Source organism: Hevea brasiliensis, chromosome 9, assembly GCF_030052815.1.
Source record: "Hevea brasiliensis isolate MT/VB/25A 57/8 chromosome 9, ASM3005281v1, whole genome shotgun sequence".
NCBI lineage: Eukaryota > Viridiplantae > Streptophyta > Magnoliopsida > Malpighiales > Euphorbiaceae > Hevea > Hevea brasiliensis.
The window spans coordinates 8,177,516-8,198,137 of NC_079501.1; the positions used below are offsets into that span (position 1 = coordinate 8,177,516).

General features: G+C 33.1%; 1 protein-coding gene across 2 annotated transcripts; it reads left to right on the forward strand.

The window, feature by feature from the left end:
* The first annotated feature begins 12,279 nt into the window (after positions 1-12,279).
* Positions 12,280-17,191, forward strand: LOC110645145 (transcription factor BHLH42). Of its 2 annotated transcripts, XM_021798192.2 has the most exons (7): positions 12,285-12,682; positions 12,768-13,022; positions 14,523-14,619; positions 14,748-14,762; positions 14,901-14,957; positions 15,062-15,620; positions 16,016-17,191. In XM_021798192.2, exons 1-7 carry the CDS (start codon positions 12,579-12,581, stop codon positions 16,987-16,989), a joined length of 2,061 nt encoding a protein of 686 aa, XP_021653884.2. In that variant the 5' UTR covers positions 12,285-12,578; the 3' UTR covers positions 16,990-17,191. The 2 variants fall into 2 exon arrangements, with proteins under 2 accessions (XP_021653885.2, XP_021653884.2); XM_021798193.2 differs by lacking the exon at positions 14,748-14,762 and having other exon boundaries at positions 12,280-12,682.
* The last annotated feature ends 3,431 nt before the right edge of the window (positions 17,192-20,622 follow it).

Below are 20,622 nucleotides of genomic sequence, written 5' to 3' on the forward strand. Positions count from 1 at the left end.
GGCCAATGTAGTAGCAGATACTTTGAGCAGAAAATATTTTGGCAGCTTGGCGCACATATCAGAGGAGAAGAGACAGTTGATTCAAGAAGTATATGAGTTGATGGATCAAGGTCTGATCTTAGATCTTTCAGATGAGAAATAGTTAGGCTTACTACGGGCCTCAGAGGCTTTAGGCTGGCCTAGGTCCTAGTGTCGGTCCGGCTCATAGGTTGGGTCATGACAGAAATCGGGTCAAAGTTATAGGCTACCCACCATTTTCAGATACCTCAGATGCGTTTCAAGCGTCAGAATTTGCATATGTAAACCCGAACTCTGAGTTTCTTTAGTTTTATAGTGCTAAATTTAGAATAAAATTTTATAAAATATTCATGGGCAGTTAGAAAATTATAATTCCTTTTGTATTAGCTTAGTAATATTGCTAAAGACTGCGAGGCAAAATTTTAGAATTTTTAGAGCTCATTGGGGTAGTTTTTGTAAAAAAAGTTAGTTGTAGGGACTAAATCATAATTTTTTAAAATTATGGTTGTTGACTATTTGGATGGGCTCAGGAGGGGCCATGTGATGTGATTGAGATATGGTTGTGTGACTTGTGGATATAGAAGTGTATTTTTGGGCTCTTTTGCAGGTTGGGCAGGTTCTAGATATAAAGGGAATTCTGTCAGATTTTCGGCATAATTTAGGGTGTCTTTGATTTTTTTTAAGTTTGTATTGAGTTAATTATATTAAATAATTATAACATAATTGTCAGGTGAACCGGACAGATTTCTCCTCCACCCAGTCACCACAGTGATCTTGGTTAACGTCTGTGAGTAAAATATTGATTTTAATTTTAATTTCAATATTATTATATGTTTAGGTATGCCCATGCATTACTTATAAATAAATAAATAAATAAATAAATATATATATATATATGTAATTAAATACTAGGCACATTTTATATTGCATCTTTATTTGATGAAATGTTATGAATGTTATTTTATGGTAATTTAGAGCAGTGTGTGTGTGTTGGCGTGTATGTAGTGTGTGATATTGGATATGGACGGGACGGGTAGATGCAGTTGGAGCTTGACTCGCTGGGACCCGATCATTTTATGGATAAGTCGGGGTAGGCACGGCTCGAGATGATCTCGCTGGCTCCCGCATTTGGTCTATTAAGTGAAAGTCCAACTTGAGATGTACTCGTTGGTGGAGGTTAGATTAAGATAGCTGTATAGGGGATCAGCTCCTATATATATACTATTTGAATATTATATGGGTGTGTGAATGCTCGAAATTACCCTTTTTGTTGTTTACGATGTGATTTGTATGAAAACTATGAAGGTGTTGCATTTCACTCTTTAGGATGCATTAGTTTTAGATAGCTATAGAAATTATACTTAAAATTGGTATTTTACTCTCTGAGTCGAATGCTCATTCCTGTTCACCTATTTTTCCAGGATACAGGAGGTCCTTTATTGAGTTTAACTTACTCTTTTCTTCGCAGGTCTACTATCGGCATTTAATTATATTTTATTCTTTTATTCTGTTCTAGAACTCCGCATGTATTATTATTATTAGTGATGTATTCATTTAGATCTCTTACGTATGAATTAACTGGAATTGTAAGCATGATATATGAATATGCATGGATGATCATTGGGTTGAATGAGGGAGCTGAGCTCCCATTTGAATTAATATTGTTTTGAGTATGTGGAGGGTAAGCTGTGCTCCCCAAATTGTTATATATATATATATATATATATATATATTGTGCTTATAGGTCGGGTGAGTCAAAAACTCCATGTTGGATGGTCCATGTTATGGCCGAATTCTGTCCGATTGATTTTTTGAAATTGGTTTAGGGAATAGTTAGGCTTACTACGGGCCTCGGAGGCTTTAGGCTGACCCAAGTTCTAGTGTCGATCCGGCCCATAGGTTAGGTTGTGATAATTATGGTGAAATTAATCAAGCGTCTGCTTGTTCCTATTCCGTTGTGTGCTATAATTATCATTCACTGAGCATTAGCTCAAACCACATTTTCTTTGTCTGTTATCTGTTTCAGATCAGTAGAATTTTGTAGCTGATCCAAATATTCAGTCTATTTTCTGGAGAGAGACAATCTTTGATTTGTTCTCATGATATGCCCGAATTCATGTTTCATCGTGCTAATAATTAGTTTAGTTTATCGAACAATTTAAGTTTTTATTTGAAATCTGTAGAGATTCCGTAGTTTACTTATGGGATATTTATGTTATTTATTCAGTATTTTGTTTATTTGGATTTTATCTATTTTTTGGAGTTAATAAGTGACAATATATTTATTCAAAATACTCTGATAAGGCTTGTATGATTTAAGAATACTTAAATTATGCGCCGATCGCGACATAAAATTTTGGGCCTTGACAATAAAATAATAATAAAAAAAAGTAAAAAGGATTGGAAAGAAAAGGAAAGGGGAAAAAACAAAGATGATTGGCGTGAGGAAGGATATTTGAGTAATTTTATTTTTAATAATAAAGTTGCTATAGCATATTAGAGAAATTTTTAAAATAAAAATAAAATTTATGAAAGAAAATGAAACAATCTCTAAAATTAAGGGACGATGAATTAAAATTATCTAATTAATTTATCAGTCTTATATTAATGGAAATTTTGGTGAAACAAAATGAAAATTTTCTTATAATGAATTTTAAAATATTGTAAAAACTATAATGCATAGGGGTGTGCAAACGGTCGGTTCGGTTCCGAACCGAACCGAACCGATAAAATCGAAAACCGAAAATAAAAAATTTTAAAAACCGAACCGAATCGAACCGATTGATAGGAGAAAATCGAACTGAATCGAACCGATAAATTTCGGTTCGGTTCGATTTTAAACCGATCAAACCGAAATTTATAAAATTTCATATTTTTAACATTAAATCTAAATAATAAAAACAAAAAAATAAAAAAAATTAGAAATCAAAACTCAAAAATCTTTAGGTTCGGTTCGGTTTCCTTTGATTTCGGTTCGGTTCGATTCGGTTCGATTCAATTTGATTCGATTTTTTTGATTTCCTATATATATTAATAATTTCGGTTCGGTTTTTTTGATTTTTTTATGAAAATAACCGAACCGAACCGATTTAACCGAAATTATCAAAATTATAAACCGAACCGAACCGATTAACTTTTAAAACCGAACCGATTGAACCGAATTAATCGGTTTGGTTCGATTTTTCGGTTTAAACCGAAAACTGCACACCCCTGATAATGCATTGTATTTTTTTATTAATATCCAATCTTTCAATTTATTTTTTTTTTAATTTATGAAAAAAAAAACCATTTTCATTATAGGGGCACTCAAATCAAAAATTCAAATAATGTACTTGGTACTTAGACTGAGTCTGCTAGTCCAATTATTATTAGTAACTATAAATGACTAGAAATTAGTCACCCTCCATTAATTGGTATTGACTCGCCCCTTTACCTCATTGCATTATGAGAGGATAGATGGTTGTATATCGCATAATTAAGAAATAGTTATAGAACCTTTCATATTTAATTTTCTCGTACTTAGATTGTTTAGGTTTTAGTTATATTGTTGATGTAGGCTGCAGGATGCATGAAGCGAACGTTAAAATTATGTGTTTGGTGTATGAATTATAGGTGGGTTGGGCCAGAGAGTGAGTTGGTGGTCCATTAGTCATGGAAAGAATGGCAGGTGAGAATGTTAGGAAAAAAGGTAGATAGCGAGAGAAGCAATCACTACAAAATAATGCATAGCAACAGCATAATGGTACTACAAGTTATAAGAGCGGCTCTCGTGGTGCTGTAGCATGTACTCTACAGTGTACCATTTGGGATTAGGGAGGAAAGCATTCGGGTAGAACCGAACTGAACCGAATTAAATTATAAAAATTAAATTTTAAATTTTAAAAATCAAATAGAACCGAAATGAGTGAAAATTTGAATTGAATCGAAACACTCTATTTTAATTCAGTTCGATTTAAATCGATCAGTTTTGATTTTTTATTGATTTTTTAATTTAGACTTGATTGTCAAGTTATTTTATCTAATTTTGACTTTGGTTTTAACCTAATAACCATTAATCAATGAAATTAAACAATTAATATATATATAATTAAATATAATTCAAAATTTTTTCATAAAAATAAATCAATTCAAAAATCAATTCGATTCAATTTGGTTCTATTTGAATATATAAATTACTATTCATTTCAGTTCGGTTTAACCAATTTTTTCTCTTTAAAACCAAACCGAACAAAATAGAAATAACTAAAATTTTTATAATGTAAAATCAAACCAAACCGATTAAATTTTAAAACCGAACTAATTGAACCGAATTAACTCGATTCGGTTTGATATTTCAATTTGAACCGAATTTTGCTCAGCCCTATTTGGGATAGTCTCATTTTTGGAAGGCACTTGCCTGTTGACTCTCATCCTTGCACATGCATGCTTACTTTAAATTAAGGTTGTGCTTTTCTTTTCTCCTACACCCACTTCTTTTCTCCTACCCCCCACTCTTCTCCTTGGAAGGCACTTGTAGTCTCATTTTTGGAAGGCACTTGCCTATTGCCTCTCATCCTTGAACGTGCATGCTGAAAAAAAAAAAAAAAAAAAACCCCAAACCATATCAATATATATTTTAAAGTTCCACCCCCACAAAAAAAAAAAAAAAAAGCCCCAAACCATATCAATATATATTACGTCATAATCATATTAATTACAGCTGGAATGTTTGTATAGCAAAATAAATATATGATGAAATAGAGTTTAAACCTATAACCTATTGATTGTAAATTGAAATTTTGAAATTTGTCAATTATAGATTGATTGGCTCGTGTAGATGAAAAGTTATTGAGTGCATTCAATTAATGTTTATATACTCTCTTATAAAATATATGGAGCTCATATATTTTAAAATAGATGAAGAAATTATTTTTCTTTCCTTTATTTAGAATGTATTTTAAAATCTTTCTCCATCCAATGGGAGATTGCAGTATCTGCCATTCCAAAGTCAAAGCCCTGGTTTCATAGCAGCTGAAGAAATGAAAATCAAGTTGGACTTTTTTCATAAGAAAGGAAATGCAATTTGCAAATCAAGAACTTTGGTTTTTTGGTTGGATGCCTTTCCGACACGTAACACAATCTTCAACACATGGGTTTCGTAGCCAAATTTTACACGCTTTGGTTTTGCTTGCGTCGGTGGAGCAAATCCTCCACATCGATTTTGAGTCTACCACAGTTTTAATTGCTGCTAAAAAATATATTTTAAAGGAAAATTATAAGAAAGTTTTTAGAGTATTATATATTTATAATAATAATTCAATTATTCTTTATTTTAAATATATTAATTATCTAATATTAAAAATTAATTTCAAATTAAATGTATTGTATTTTAATTATAAAATTTTAAATATTCAAATAATTTATTTTTTAATTATATTTAAATTAATAAAAAATTACAATATCAAACTCTCTTAAAAATGTGAAATTAGCTTATTTGTAATGAAAATTTATTACTTATACTAAGATGTATAAAGACCCTAATTAATAAAAATTATATATATTTTTTTATATAAAATCTATTACAATTTTAATTAAAATATTAATTAATAATTGACTGAGTGTATACGAACACATATTTTTGTATAAGAACCTATGATGGATGGAGGCAGAAAATAAAGTTAATTTTAGAGGAAAGAAAATGCAAAAGGGATGCATAAGAAAATATATGCCAAGGGATTTGTAATTGTGATTGCTTGTTGGATTATGTATTCCATTGTAAGTGTTGTATGTACTAATGAAAATTGATTCCTTTTCCCATAATTAAATTTTAATTTCTTTCTTTAGTAATTCGTTCATGGTGTACATTATATTTCCATAAGAATACTATGACTTTAAGGTTATCAACTTTCTTAGTTCACCCTCTTTACATACTAGTCTTTAAAATAAATGCTTTGCACATACATTAATTAAACATTTTATGATTTTATTATTGTTTATTTGTAAAAAGAAAAGTAGTAAAATTTAATTTAATTAAATAAATTAAAATTATTAATCTTAGTTTTATTATTAGTTAATTCTATAAATAAAAATGATTATTAATTAATGGAAATTATTTTATATTTTTAGGTTTTTTTTTTTTTTTTTACAAAGAGTTATATATGAAATATAAATAAAATATTCTTAAATTTTTATTTTTTTTAAAAAATAATAGATAATCTTAAAATTTGTTAACAAATAAGTGTATTAAAGGTTTTAGCTTGAATAGTTTAAAAACATTGATGGTAATATTAATCAAAATTTTTAATATAAAATTAATAATAAATGATTGCAAATAAACAAAAATAGTAAAAATATTAAAATAAAAATACAATTTCATAATAATAGATCTCATATACATGATATGTTAATTCAGTAGTCAGAAAAATATGAATTTACGAATATTGAGTTTATATATCAAAAATATGTGCTAACACTACCAATACCCTAACTATTGAAATTGGATGAGAGTAGAAAATAAATATAATAAAATATTAAAAATAATTTTAAAAAAATACAATTAAAAACTAAGTAAAAATTTAATAAATTAAATACTAGGGTATTCTGATTTCACTTCATGTAATTATTAATTCTAGTTATTTTATCTAACCATTCAAATTTAATTATTAACACAATGATCAAAATTTTTAAATTATTTAATAATTCCTCCCAGGACTTATTAGAAATATTAACTCCACCTATAATTTTATTTCCCACTAGTAAAATGAATCTCAATTAATTTATTAAGCGCTATGATTATTCCCCAAATTCTATAGGTCAAAGTTTCTGCTCTCACTCCACTTATTATTCCTGTGATGCTTATTATTATTCACAAATCAACAACTTTCTTTCTTAGTACTAATTGTGAATTGAAATCAATTAAATACTATAAAAGTTGATACTCAAAAGTATTAAGTTCAAATAAATAATTGTATTGATAAAGAAAACTAATATAAAATATCTAAAATTAAAATTAAAGTCAAGTTACATCAGGTAACCTAATCAAGAATTTAGTTCCTCATAATATCAAAAGCAATCCCAAGTTCAATTGAATAAAATCCCAAAATCATCATAAAATGAATTCTAGAGAAGAAATTCAAAAATAGATAAGGGAAAAGAGAAATAAAAACTCTGAAAATATTGGAGAGCAAATGGGTCTTTTCTTCAATCTCCAGGTTTTCAATATCTCATTGCTTGAATCGCACAGCCTGGCTGTGACTTATGAGACAGGAATTAAAAAGCACATGCATAGTTAAGCTGTGCACTTCTTGAAATCGCACAGCCTGCTTGTGACTTTTTCAACAATAATTTCTTCAACTCTTAATTTTTATTTCTTCTTTTTCTATGAAAATCTAATGGCCTGTCTGTGAAAATCTATCAATTCTCACGGCTTAGAGGTAAGTTCCACGCATGAAATTGTTCTAGCATGCTCTAAATTGCAACTTTGGTCCTCAACTCAACACTTTTTCCTAATCTTACACAAAAGCAATGAAAATCCAATTAAAACATAATAAAATAATACTTCTACTAAATAATTAAATAAAAACAACTAAAAATTAGTAATAAAAATAAAAATAATAAAAATGAATGTAAATAAATACTATAAAATTGCATTTCAACAATATAAACTTAATATATATGTTATAGTATAATATTATTATACATTATGAAAAATACTAAATGATGGAAAATTGAATTTGCGTGCCATAAAAAAATTAGAATTGTATGAACTTCAAGTTTCAATCAAATTTCATTTATTATATTGGCTATTACATTCACAAATGTATAGTCTTGATTATATATATATAATTACCCTAGCTTTTGGCCCTTCAACCGTTAGCCAATGCCTGTCAGCATGTAATTTTTTTTTTTTTTCTAGTGGCAATATATAATTGTTGACAACAACATTAATTTCTTCTTTAAAAAAAATAATAAAATTATACCAATAATATTTTGTTGCCTCAATTTTTGAGAATTTGAACTTATTTTTTATCGCGATTTTGTGTGATTTGTTATTTTATTGTTTGCTTGAAAATTATATTAAAAAAAAGACAAGTCTCATTTTTGAGAGTAAGTTTCATAAATAAAATTTTATACAAATTAAATTATATTTCAACCAAATACTAAGCAACATACCAAAATTTTTAATAAATGTTTGAATTATAATGCAATTGGAGGACTAAGTTAATACCCATTTCGAATTTTTTCAACACCATTTTTCGGTAGGCTCCTCGAAATTTCGCAGTATTTTTTCGAGTATTAAATGAGTTTAGAAAATTCCGTCAAAATTATATACTAACTCCCGTATTGTGGGCTCCGCGTAGGTACCTTTAATTCACGGAAATTCAATAGTTGCTCAAATTTGTAATTTCGGGCCGGACATGCAGGCTATCTTTCAGAATTGAGTCGAAATTATAAGCTACTCTAGCATTTTCAGACGTTCCAGACACATTCCCAAGGTTGGAATTGGCATAGGTAAACCCGAATCTTACTTTTTCTTAATTATCTAGTGCCTGATTTCTATTAAAAATCTATAAAATATTCATGATAGGTTAGAAAATTATAATTCCTTTTGCATTACCTTAATAATATTGCTAAGGACCGCGAGACAAAGTTTTAGAATTTTTAGAGCTCATTTGGGCAATTTTTGCAAAAAGGTTAATTGTAGGGACTAAATTTTAATTTTTCAAATTGTGGCTGTTGACTATTTTGATGAGCCCAGGAGGGGCCATGTGATGTGATTAAGTTGTGGATGTGTGACTTGTGGATATAGAAGTGCATTTTAAGACTTTTTGCAGGTTGGGTAGGTCCTAGATATAGGGGAGACTCTGCAAAATTTTCGGCATTATTTATAGCGTTTTTGGTCTTTTGAAACTTATATTGAGTCAAATATATTAAATAATTACAATAAAATTTATCAGGTGAGCCGGGACAGTCTTTCTCCTCCGCCCAGTCACCGCAATGACCTCGGTTCAAGTCTGTGAGTAAAATATTAATTTTAATTATAATTTCAATATTATTATATGTTCAGACATGCCCATGCATCATTTATAAATATGTATCTATGTAATTAAACACTAGGCACGTTTTATATTGCATTCTTAATTGATGAAGTGCCATAGATGTTGTTTATGATAATTTAGAGCCGTGTGAGTGCGTTGGCGTGCATGTGGTGTGTGGTATTAGATATGGATAAGACGGGTGGACATGGCTTGAGAGACACTTGCTGGGACCCGGTCATTTATGGATAAGTCACGATAGGCATGGCTCGAGATGATCTTGCTGGCTCCCTCATTTGGTTTATCAAGCGAAAGTCCAGCTTGAGAGACACTCGCTAGCAGAGGTTGGATTAAGAGAGCTGTATAGGGGGATCAACTCCCATATATATACTGTTTGAACATTATTGGGTGTGTGAATGCTTCAAATTGCCTTTTTGCTGTTATGATGTGATGTGTATGAAAATTTTGATGGTGTTGCATTCCACTCCTTAGGATGCATTAGCTTTAGATAGCTATAGAAATTGTATTTAAAATTGGTATTTTACTCTCTGAGTCGAACGCCCACTCCTGTTCACCTTATTTTTTCAGGCTACAAGAGGATTACTTGTTGTGACTAACTTGCTCCTCTTCTTCGCAGGTCAATTAGTAATATCTAATGTGTTTTGTATAATTTAGCCAAAATTTTAGACTCTACGTGTGTTAGGAGTATTTTAATCAATTTGGGACTGTAATATAATATTATGTTGAAATTGTAAGAACATTAAATGCATGTATGTGTGAGTGTGATTGGATTGGATGAGGGAGCTAAGCTCCCATTTGATTTATGACATGATGAGTATGTGGAGGGTGAGCTGAGCTCCCCAAAGTATTATATATTGTGTTCACAGGTTGGGCGAGTAAAAAACTTCCCGTTGTATGGTCCATATTATGGCAGAACTCTGTCCGGTTGAATTCTTGAAATTGGGTTTAAAATGGGCCTTAGGATTGGGTTAAGGAATAGTTAAGTTTATTACGGGTATCAGAGGCTTTAGACTGGCCCAAGCCCTAGTGCCGGTCCAGCCTATAGATTAGATCGTAACATTAAAATTGTATGAACTTCAAGTTTCAATCAAATTTCATTAATTATATTGGCTATTATATTCACAAATGTACAGTCTTGATTATATATATATAATTACCCTAGCTTTCGGCCCTTCAACCGTTAGCCACTGCCTGTCAGCATGTAATTTTTTTTTTCTAGTGGCAACATATAATTGTTGGCAACAACATTAATTTCTTCTTTAAAAAAAATAATAAAATTATACCAATAATATTTTGTTGCCTCAATTTTTGAGAATTTGAACTTATTTTTTATCGCGATTTTGTGTGATTTGTTATTTTATTGTTTGCTTGAAAACTATATTAAAAAAAAAAAAGATAAGTCTCATTTTTGAGAGTAAGACTTCATAAATAAAATTTTATACAAATTAAATTATATTTCAACCAAATACTAAGCAACATACCAAAATTTTTAATGAATGAAAAAATAAATGAAGTCTTTTCTAGCTCCATCATTGTCTGTGTTAAATGATATCATATAATGAGCAGAAAGACAACAAGTATTTTGTAAATATTAACTAATCATGTGTTTTTTTAAGAAGAGATTTTTAAAATTATAATAGAATTATAAAATATTTTTATACTATCCTTTCAAGATATATTTGTATTATTATTAAATTAGAATAGAGTTATATACATGTAGAAAAAGACATCTCTTATAAAGCTTAATTTATGAGACTAAAATTTATAATAATTTATAAATAATATAAAATATCAAAAACATGTTATAAATTCAAAAGTTAATTTGTCCTATCATATAGGGCCAGTGGCAGCTAATTAAAATTAAATAATGTTGGACTAATAGTGCTGACATTTAATGCAGGAAGAAAACTAGTATATAATAAATACCTATAGAACATTATAATTGCCAAAAGCATCCATGAATAATCTAATAATTAGATTTTGAAAATTCCAATTTAACCATTAATGAATTTTCTTGCTATTTCTAGATACATCTCTTAAAAAAAAATAATTAAAAATATGGGAGGTTGATGAAATGTATACTTTAAATGGCATGTATGCTTCCATAGTAGTATTTTTAATTTATTGTAATATAATTTTCATGTAGGTAATTACTTACATACTTGGATAATTAGTTTGATAATCGTTGTTTCCTACACGTATTAAAAAAAAAAATAGTATATTAATAAAATTGGATCAAATAATCCCAATAGATAACTTGATTTAATTCATCTTCTAATTAACTATAATTGTGTTGGGCAGCTTCTATCACTTAATAAGTTAAAAATGACGTCCTTTAACCATTAATTAATTCATGCCACATATCTTGACAACATTGGAGAATTGAAAGATTTGAATGGGAACATCAATATAATAAATATTGAAAATAATTACTTTATTTGTCCATTTTTATTAATCGTATTTATTTTTTTTTTATCTAAAATTATCTATTATATTTATAAGATCAAGAAATATTAATTATTTTTTTAATTTTATCTTTTGTTTTACTAAATACAATAAATATGTATACAATAATTAATAAGTGAAGTAAATTATAATTTAATCAATTATTAATATGTTTTTAATTAATATTATCTAATCATTTCTATAATTGCTATACAAAACTCAAATGCGGAGTAAATTAATTAATGAATTTCAGTTGATTAATATTTGATTAATTATAAATTTTAAATTTGAATTTCGATTTTGAAATTGAAGTATCCTATTGGTTGGATTTTTTTTTTTTTTTTCCTTCCCTAGCATTGGCCTACTAGAAGAGATGATCTATAAAGGTTTAAATTATGAGCAATTTGATGGTGTGGAGAAGGAAGCATTGATGAGCGGATAGGAAGTTCTGGTAGCTGGTGGAAACTATTTTTGCCGTGCTATCCCAACGCCCAGTCTTCTCCACCTAAATCTCACTCTCTCAAACTCTCAACTGTCATCACACGCGCTCTTCGGTGGCAAAGCTGGAGAACCACCCAACTAACAAATCAGGCCCACGCTCCCTGCTATAATCTCACTATTCTGATTAAAATGTCAGGTAGAACAACCAGTCAAAACCCATCATTTTCCGTTAAAATCTCTCAAAATTAAACCCTAACTACTACTCTCTCTCTCTCTCTCTCTCTCTCTCTCTCCAAAATATGCATTACAAATCATAAGCATTCATTGGGCAACTCACACTATCTCTCCTCAAAGTCATCTCCCTTTCTTTTGTCTCTCTCTCTCTCTCTCTCTCTCTCCCTCTCTCTCTCTCAATTACCTGCGCTTTTGCCCAGTGCTATTATACCTTCCCTTCTTCTCTTGCTTAAATCAAGGCCTACCTTCTTTTCTTCATTTTCCAGATGAGATTGATCACTGCTTGATTTTTAGTTCAAATGATTTTATTATTTTCTGTCTTTTTACTTATCTTGCAAACTTCCCATTGATTTCCCTTTTAGCCCCCTCAATTTTGAATATAGAATCATACTATTAATTGCAAGAATGGCTGCCCCGCCTAGTAGCCGCTTGCAGGGTATGTTGCAGGCCGCGGTGCAATCGGTTCAGTGGACTTACAGTCTCTTCTGGCAATTTTGTCCCCAGCAAGGGTAATTTCTTCTTAAATTTAGAATTCTTCTTCATATTATGTATTGTCTGGAGAATTCTCTATAATGAGAATGGACTTTGGTTCAGGATCTTAGTGTGGGGAGATGGGTATTACAATGGAGCAATCAAGACTAGAAAGACAGTGCAACCAATGGAGGTTAGTGCCGAGGAGGCTTCTTTGCAAAGGAGCCAGCAGCTTAGAGAGCTTTACGAGTCATTGTCAGCAGGAGAGACGAACCAGCCAGCAAGGAGGCCTTGTGCAGCGTTGTCCCCGGAGGACTTAACGGAGTCTGAGTGGTTTTATTTGATGTGTGTGTCCTTCTCTTTTCCTCCTGGTGTGGGGTAAGTTAAACTGGATTAAGATGCTTATTTCTTTTCATCATTTTATTTTCCATGATTCTTTTCCCTCGCTTTACTTGGACGTAAATTTCCTATTCTATCGAAAGCTCACTTCGTCCTCCCGCTAGTAAAAATAGAAAAATATATGGGTGAATGATCTCTTTTGTCTTACACTCTGTCATATAGACTGACTCTCACTGGCTAGTATCAGAAGAGCCCACTATTAGTTTTTTGTTTCTCTGAGAACTTTTGTTATAAAGAATTCCAGGATTTCCCGTGGAGGAAACTTGGATATTTATTTTATTGGGAATTCAATTCAGTGTTTGCCTATACGAAGAGGTGAAAGAAAATTAATAATGGAGTAGCCTCTCCATCCCACAACGCCCCCCTTCATTTAGTTAAATGGCCTGGCGGCCATTGAGCGGCAGGTCAGAAGAGTAGTAATTGAGATTGTTGGGATCTGTTACGGTGCATATATTGCACGATAGATAACATTTAGCCTTGTTTGAATAATCAGGGATAGTGATCATCGACTAATCATCACATTCACCAAGTCTTTCGAGAAAAAAAAATTATGGTTTTGACTTTATGTATTTCCTGAGAAGAAAAAAATGAGTTGTTCTCGTTTATCGGTTTATGTAGCTATGGAAGTTGATTCTTTGCCTGTACAACACGTTAGGTGAGGCTTTCTTGTCATCTTGTTCCTATGAAGAGGCAGAAGAGCATCTGATATTCACATAAAGAAGTTAACCGAAGTCCACTTTGCTTAGAGTAGTTGTTGGACAACGAAAACCACTATCTCGAGATGGCTAAATAAACTATCAATTGTAGTCTCTGTAGCTTTTCTCTTTTCTTCTTCCTGCCAGGGATGTTTCTTGTTGGGAAAAAGAGACAAACTCAACCATTGCCTTTCGAAGTTCATTGGAGAGCTCTAAAGCAGATAGTGCTATGGCAATTATCGAAAACTTTCTTGAGTATTTCTTCCCCATGATTTCATTCCATACACTTTTGCCTCGTTTTCTCCAATCTCTTACTAATTGCACTAACAATTGATGATTTCTGCCCATGTAGGGCTGTTTAGTGCTTAGCAGTGCTATGACTATTCCAGTATCAAACAATATTTGTATATCCAATCTAGGGATCTGGGGTATGAATAGAACCAATCTGACGCTCAGCAATGGGATTGGTGTTATTTATTATCAATATTCATGCACGGAATGTTGTATTTGTCCATAGATATGTATCTAATTGTCAAACTAATTGATAGATTAATTAATTTAATCAAGGGTATAGTAGTGATTTGGATAGAGAATTGACTAATTAATGCAATATTTTATCGATGGTATTTATTTATTATTAGTGGCAGTAGTGTTAACGTGCATCAAGTGAAAAATACGCTTGTTGCATATAAAATATAGCACTTGAAAAATTTGATGGACACATATAATATGAGTGTGGTGTTAATTATATATATGATATATGATATATGATATATGCATGTAGGTTACCGGGAAAGGCATATGCACGACGGCAGCATGTGTGGCTCACCGGTGCAAATGAGATTGACAGCAAAACTTTTTCTAGGGCTATTCTTGCCAAGGTATATACGCATCAAGACTCTAAAATCATATCTTATTAGTTATAGCGAATAACAGCTTCAATTTTCTAACTATATATTTTCTCTCTTATTTCTGAATACCAACGTTGGCGAAATGATTAACGCATTAGAGTGCCCGTATACAGGTTAATCTACTTATACCTCGGCTTCCCCTTTAGTAGCTAGCTAGTTGCTTCCTTAACAAATTTCTTTCTTCTCCGATCTATGCATGGTTTGCCTAATTTGGACATATATATAACATTTTGCTTCTGTAACGGTGGCAGACTGTAGTATGCATCCCCCTTCTTGATGGTGTCGTGGAGCTCGGAACAACTGAGAAGGTAATTCTAAATTATAGTTGTTAATTTTCTTGATGATTTCTTTTGCATGGGTACGGAAAGCTTTGGTTAATGGTGGAATTTAATCTGGTGGCATTTAACTATAGGTTCAAGAGGACCTTGGATTTGTCCAACAAGTGAAGGGCTTCTTCATTGACCACCACCATCCCCCTCTTCCCCCACCACCAAAACCGGCTCTCTCGGAACACTCAACTTCCAACCCCGCCACCTCATCAGATCAACCCCACTTCCACCCCCCCATCCCTTCCATATACGGCGCCACAGACCCTCGTACGAATGATAAACAAGACGAAGACGATGAGGAGGAGGAGGAAGAAGAAGATGACGAAGAAGAGGAAGACGGGTCTGACTCAGAAGCCGAAACAGGTCGAAACACTCGCTCTGTCGCTATGCAAGCACAAAACGCCGAAACCGTAACAACAGCAGAGCCAAGCGAACTGATGCAACTGGAGATGTCCGAGGATATTAGGCTTGGATCACCAGACGATGGGTCAAATAATTTGGAGTCAGATTTCCATTTAATCGGTTCAGAGAATCCGGCGGTTCATCAGAATCGAGGTGACTCATTTAGAGCAGAGTCGGCTCGGAGGTGGGAGATGGTGCAAGACCCGCTGAGTAGTAGCCTTCAAGCAGCACCTTCCGCAGGTAATGGACCGTTAGTTAGGGTTGTGTTTAAGAAACTATTGCAAGCATATATCACCAGAAAGAACTTAGGTAAGGAGACCCATATCTCGAAAAATTAGTTAGTTAAAAGACAAAATGCCATTTGTGTAAGAAAATTCAACGCCACGACTAGATTCAGTAGATTGTAGCAGGTGGGTCCCGGTGACCATGTGGCTAGACTAGGCACTACACGCTCTCTTTTGTTGCCCGTAGAGTCACGACCTTTAGGTATTGGTGTGCATTCAAAACAAAATCTATGGCGATCCAATGGGCTTGAATTTACACGCCTGTCCACTGCTCTGCGTCTTTGGGATCTGTCTAACTTTTCAATTTTTATTATCACTTTAATCTAAAAATACTAATAAAATTATTTGCAGGACCACCTCCACACCAAGGGATGCCGCAGGAAGACACTCACTACTCCCAAACTGTCTCCGCCATTCTCCAGAGCCAGCGCATCCGGTGGGCTGAATCATCCTCCGCCGCTTACCTCTCATACTCCAATCAATCAGCATTCACTAAGTGGACAAACCGCTGCTCCGATCACGTCCTCCACTTTTCCGTCGAGGGCACATCCCAGTGGTTCCTCAAGTACATTCTCTTCAGCGTACCCTACCTCCACCACAAATACCGCGAAGAGAATTCACCCAAGTCACGTGATGGCGACTCCGCTAATCGCTTCCGCAAGGGCGGCGCCCCTCAGGATGAGCTCAGTGCCAACCACGTGCTCGCCGAGCGCCGACGTCGAGAGAAGCTGAACGAGAGGTTTATAATACTAAGGTCGCTAGTGCCGTTCGTCACCAAAATGGACAAGGCATCAATATTAGGGGACACCATCGAGTACGTGAAGCAACTCCGTAAAAAGATTCAGGAATTGGAGGCGCGTAACCGACATATGGAGATTGAGCAACGGTCAAGATTGGCAGAACCACCACGGAGAACGTCTAGCTTGAAAGAACAAAGAAGCACGGTCACCGTGACGGATAGGGCTAGGAATGGTCCAGGATCAGATAAGAGGAAATTAAGGATAGTGGAGGTTAGTGGTGGCTGCGCGAAGCCTAAGACGGTGGAGACATCGGCGTTGATGGAGGCAGAGACCAATGTAGAAGTGTCGATAATAGAGTGCGATGCGTTGCTAGAGATACAATGTGGGTACAGAGAGGGACTGTTACTTGATATAATGCAAATGCTTAGGGAGCTTCGGATAGAAACCACGGCTGTTCAGTCATCTTTGAATAATGGGGTGTTTGTGGCTGAATTGAGGGCTAAGGTAAAGGACAATGTTGCTGGAAAGAAGGTAAGCATTGTAGAGGTAAAGAGGGCAATACGTCAGATAATTCCCCATGACTGATTTTTCTCTATTTTGGGACTAGCTTAGAGTAATTAATAATTTTACGTGCTGACTCTTAGTGATGATCATAATCTCACGTAGCCAATGTACAATTTTAGTATCATATTATTGTAGAGTTGAGGCCAAATGGTCATCTGTGAAATGTAATCTATATTGTATAACATGTATCCATGAAAAATGCAAGATTATTTTTGCTGCTCCATTTAACCAGATAATTAATTAAACCTACGGAAACCAGCACCACATGGAAATGGGTATAGTGAAACAATTGGATACCTGAGATTGATGTTTACAAGGTTTTTTTTTTTTTTTTTTAACTAAACTTTCCGCAAAAGAGGCGGGCAAGAAACCTTCGAATTGATCAAAAGGATAGCTATAATGTTTACTTTCGACGTATGCAAGTGCTCAGACTATCAGAACACTTTTTATTTGCCTTACTTTTTGAACTTTTGGATGTAAAGATGCTTTAGGAATTGATGCCTCCTGGCTTTCACGGGTGCCCAAAGGTACTCTAAACCACGAATAACATATTCTGATGTCCAATAAGGTACAGCCATCGCGAATATCAGAAACTTTAGGGTCTCTTCAAGTACAAGTACATGTACAAGGAAAGAATCTTTCCACCGCAATCTCACTACTCCGTGTCACCAAAATTGGCGTTACTCCGACCAGTGAGACTCGCGGCACGAGATAATCAAAAGGTGTCTTCAAAGGGTAAATATCACTGATGGTCACTCTACTTTTAGGATAATTATAGTAAGGTTATTAAATTTTGATTTTTTTTAAAAGTAATTAAATTTTAATTTATTAAATAATAAAATCACTTTAAACAGTTTCCATTAATAATTCCGGCAACGCAGTGATATGGCTAATCCACATGACATTTTTATTTAAAAAATCCATCCTCTCTCCTCCACGCAAGATAGATTTGACCAAAGGAACATAATCACAAGACCCATTCTCTTTTTTCTCGAAACCTCGTTTTTTTCATTTATCTCTCTGTCATTTTCCTCTGTCTCTAAATTCTCCATGTCGATTGTTGTCAAAAAACCAAAATTGCCGTTAACCATCAATAAATCAATAGACCTCAAATACACAACCAACAATCAAAAATTGACAAAAATTTCAACAAAATGTTGTTTTGAAAGAATCAACCAATTAGCAAGATCAAGAGTTTGGTTTACAAAAGAAAGCTTAAAGAAAATAGAAAGATAAGAAGAAAAAAATTATGTCTCACCTACAACCAAAACAACCTCAGGAATATATATAGCGTTGATGAGGAAGGGCACTGACGGAGAAGTTGATTGAGTGTCTAGAACTGAAGAAGAGCTGGGTCGAGGAACTACCAAAATGGGCCAGTGTATAGGCGGGTGGAGTTGTTTTTTTCTGTTGCAATATTACTTGCCATCCAATTGCAATTGTTGGCATATTCATTTGATGAACAGAATAAAAAGCTGATTCTCTTAATATATGGAAGAAATTTTGCTATAATTTTTCTATACCCAACATCACGAAGAAAAAATCAATTGTAATGACATCTCTGCTTTTTTCCATTTACCTTTTTGGGATAAATTTTAATAACTGTTTCTGAACTTATATAGTTATAATACTACAGTCCTTTAACTTTAAAATGTAACATAAAACCCTCTAAATTTTCAAATTTTGTACAGTAAAATCTTTCTAACTTTCAATTACTGATTTTTCAGTTAGAAACTGATGTAAATAGCTCCCGCATGGCACTTAGTCAATATTTCTCTCTCCTCTCTTAAGCAAAGTGTAAAATTATTCTCTTTCTATAGAGAGAAAAATGATTCAATTTACACGTGGCTTAAGAGAGAACAGAGAAATATTGACTAAACTTCATGCTGGAACTGTCCAGGTCAGCGTCTAACTGAAAAATTAGTAATTGAAGGTTAGAGGGATTTTACTATGTAAAATTTAAAAGTTGATGGGGTTTTATGTTACATTTTTAAGTTGAGGGACTGTAATATTACAACTAGATAAGTTCAGGGACAGTTGTCAAAATTTATCCTTAAAGACTTTGATGTACAAGCTAAAAAATCTCATCTCTTGACAAAGTAGACCCAAATTCATCGGCATAAAATGCTACTTTCTTAATGGTTGCATGGTAAATAACTGATAAATCACATCAATTGCCCCCTTCATTGGATTAAGAAATGAAACCATAAAAATCTCATCTCTTGACAAAACGGACTCAAATTCATCAATGTAAAGAGATGATAAGCCTTTGGATCTTACTTTCTCTTTCTTCATACCGTTCTACATCCTTTCCTTCTTGAGCTCTCTTCTTGACTTGACAAGCTTTAAACTCTCCTCTTCTGAGACACCGGTGAGGGTTTCCTTCCCATTCCTTGTGCTTTCTCTTCGCCTCTTGTGTCTTCTGCTTTTTAATTGAGGCCTTTTTCTCTGCTTTATTGGCCTCATATTTCAGCTACTTAAACAAATTTTTAGGGATTTTTTTTAGAGAAAAGGAGGAGGTGGTTGCTTATCTCATGGGGGATTTGGCTGGAAATCCAATGCATTCTCAATGGCATTTTGATCAATTTGCATTGCATAGCCTGCATTGTAATGCTTGCAATTGCAAGCCTTTGTCCATATATTTGGATTTAAACTTTAGCAAGAAAGAGGGTTTTAGGAGTTCCATTTCTTTAATATGGTGGGTGGAGTTGTTGTCTTGCAGAAAGACGAATACTCTGCTTCAGCTGATGGAGAATAGACACTCTACATATGGTCTGAATGGATCATTGGGTAGAGGAGTATAGCATTGGAGATGGGTTTTGAGAGTGAGAAAAAGAATGGTTTACCAATAGGAGCTGTAATGTTATTGATAGAGATGAACTAGTCTGTTGTGTTGAGCGATGCGTGAATAAATGAGTGCGAGGAAAGCTGATTTTTGGGTAAAAAAGGAAAGAAATTTGATCAAAGAGAATAGTTTTTAAAACAAAATAAAAAATAAAAATGCCACGTGGATTAATATGTCATCACATTACGGGAGTTATTAACAAAACTGTTTAAAGTGATTTTACTGTTTAATAAATTAAAGTTTAATTATTTTTAAAAAAATTAAAATTCAGTAATTTTACTGTAATTACCCTAAAAATTGAGTGACCGTCAGTGATATTTACTCATGTTTTCAGTCCACAACAGCGCTGCACCATGGTGAATTTTGTACAATGGTCCACATGATAATTTTTTTACAATTTTTCTAGGTGTAACTTGAAAGCGAATCTCACAGCCAATCTAAAGCCAGACTCTTCATGCTGAAAAAAGATTGATTGCAAATCAAACTGAACATCTTAGTGAAAACTTGTAAACTTGTGTCGCAATAAACCCTTAGAACAACATCTCCTGACTCTTGCACTCTATCTTCTCCAAGTCTTGCAACAACAGGGTTTTCCTACCACTAGTGCCAGTCCCATTATATGGTTGAGCCATCTTCCAAATAAACTGCGCTCAAGATGGAAAATATATTAAAAATGAATACATTTTGATACATGAGCTTTCTTTTTATACCAAAAGCGCAAAAAGCACAAATAAAATGTGGATGAAAGGACAAACCTCATTGAAATATACAAACCGTGTTAGTGCTCAAGTTCAAGTGTGCATCACACG

Coding starts and splice junctions, on each gene's coding strand:
- LOC110645145 (XM_021798192.2), top strand. CDS start 12,579: ATGGCTGCCCCGCCTAGTAGCCGCTTGCAGGGTATGTTGCAGGCCGCG. Junction 12,683..12,767: donor CAATTTTGTCCCCAGCAAGG/GTAATTTCTTCT, acceptor ACTTTGGTTCAG/GATCTTAGTGTGGGGAGATG. Junction 14,958..15,061: donor AGCTCGGAACAACTGAGAAG/GTAATTCTAAAT, acceptor ATTTAACTATAG/GTTCAAGAGGACCTTGGATT.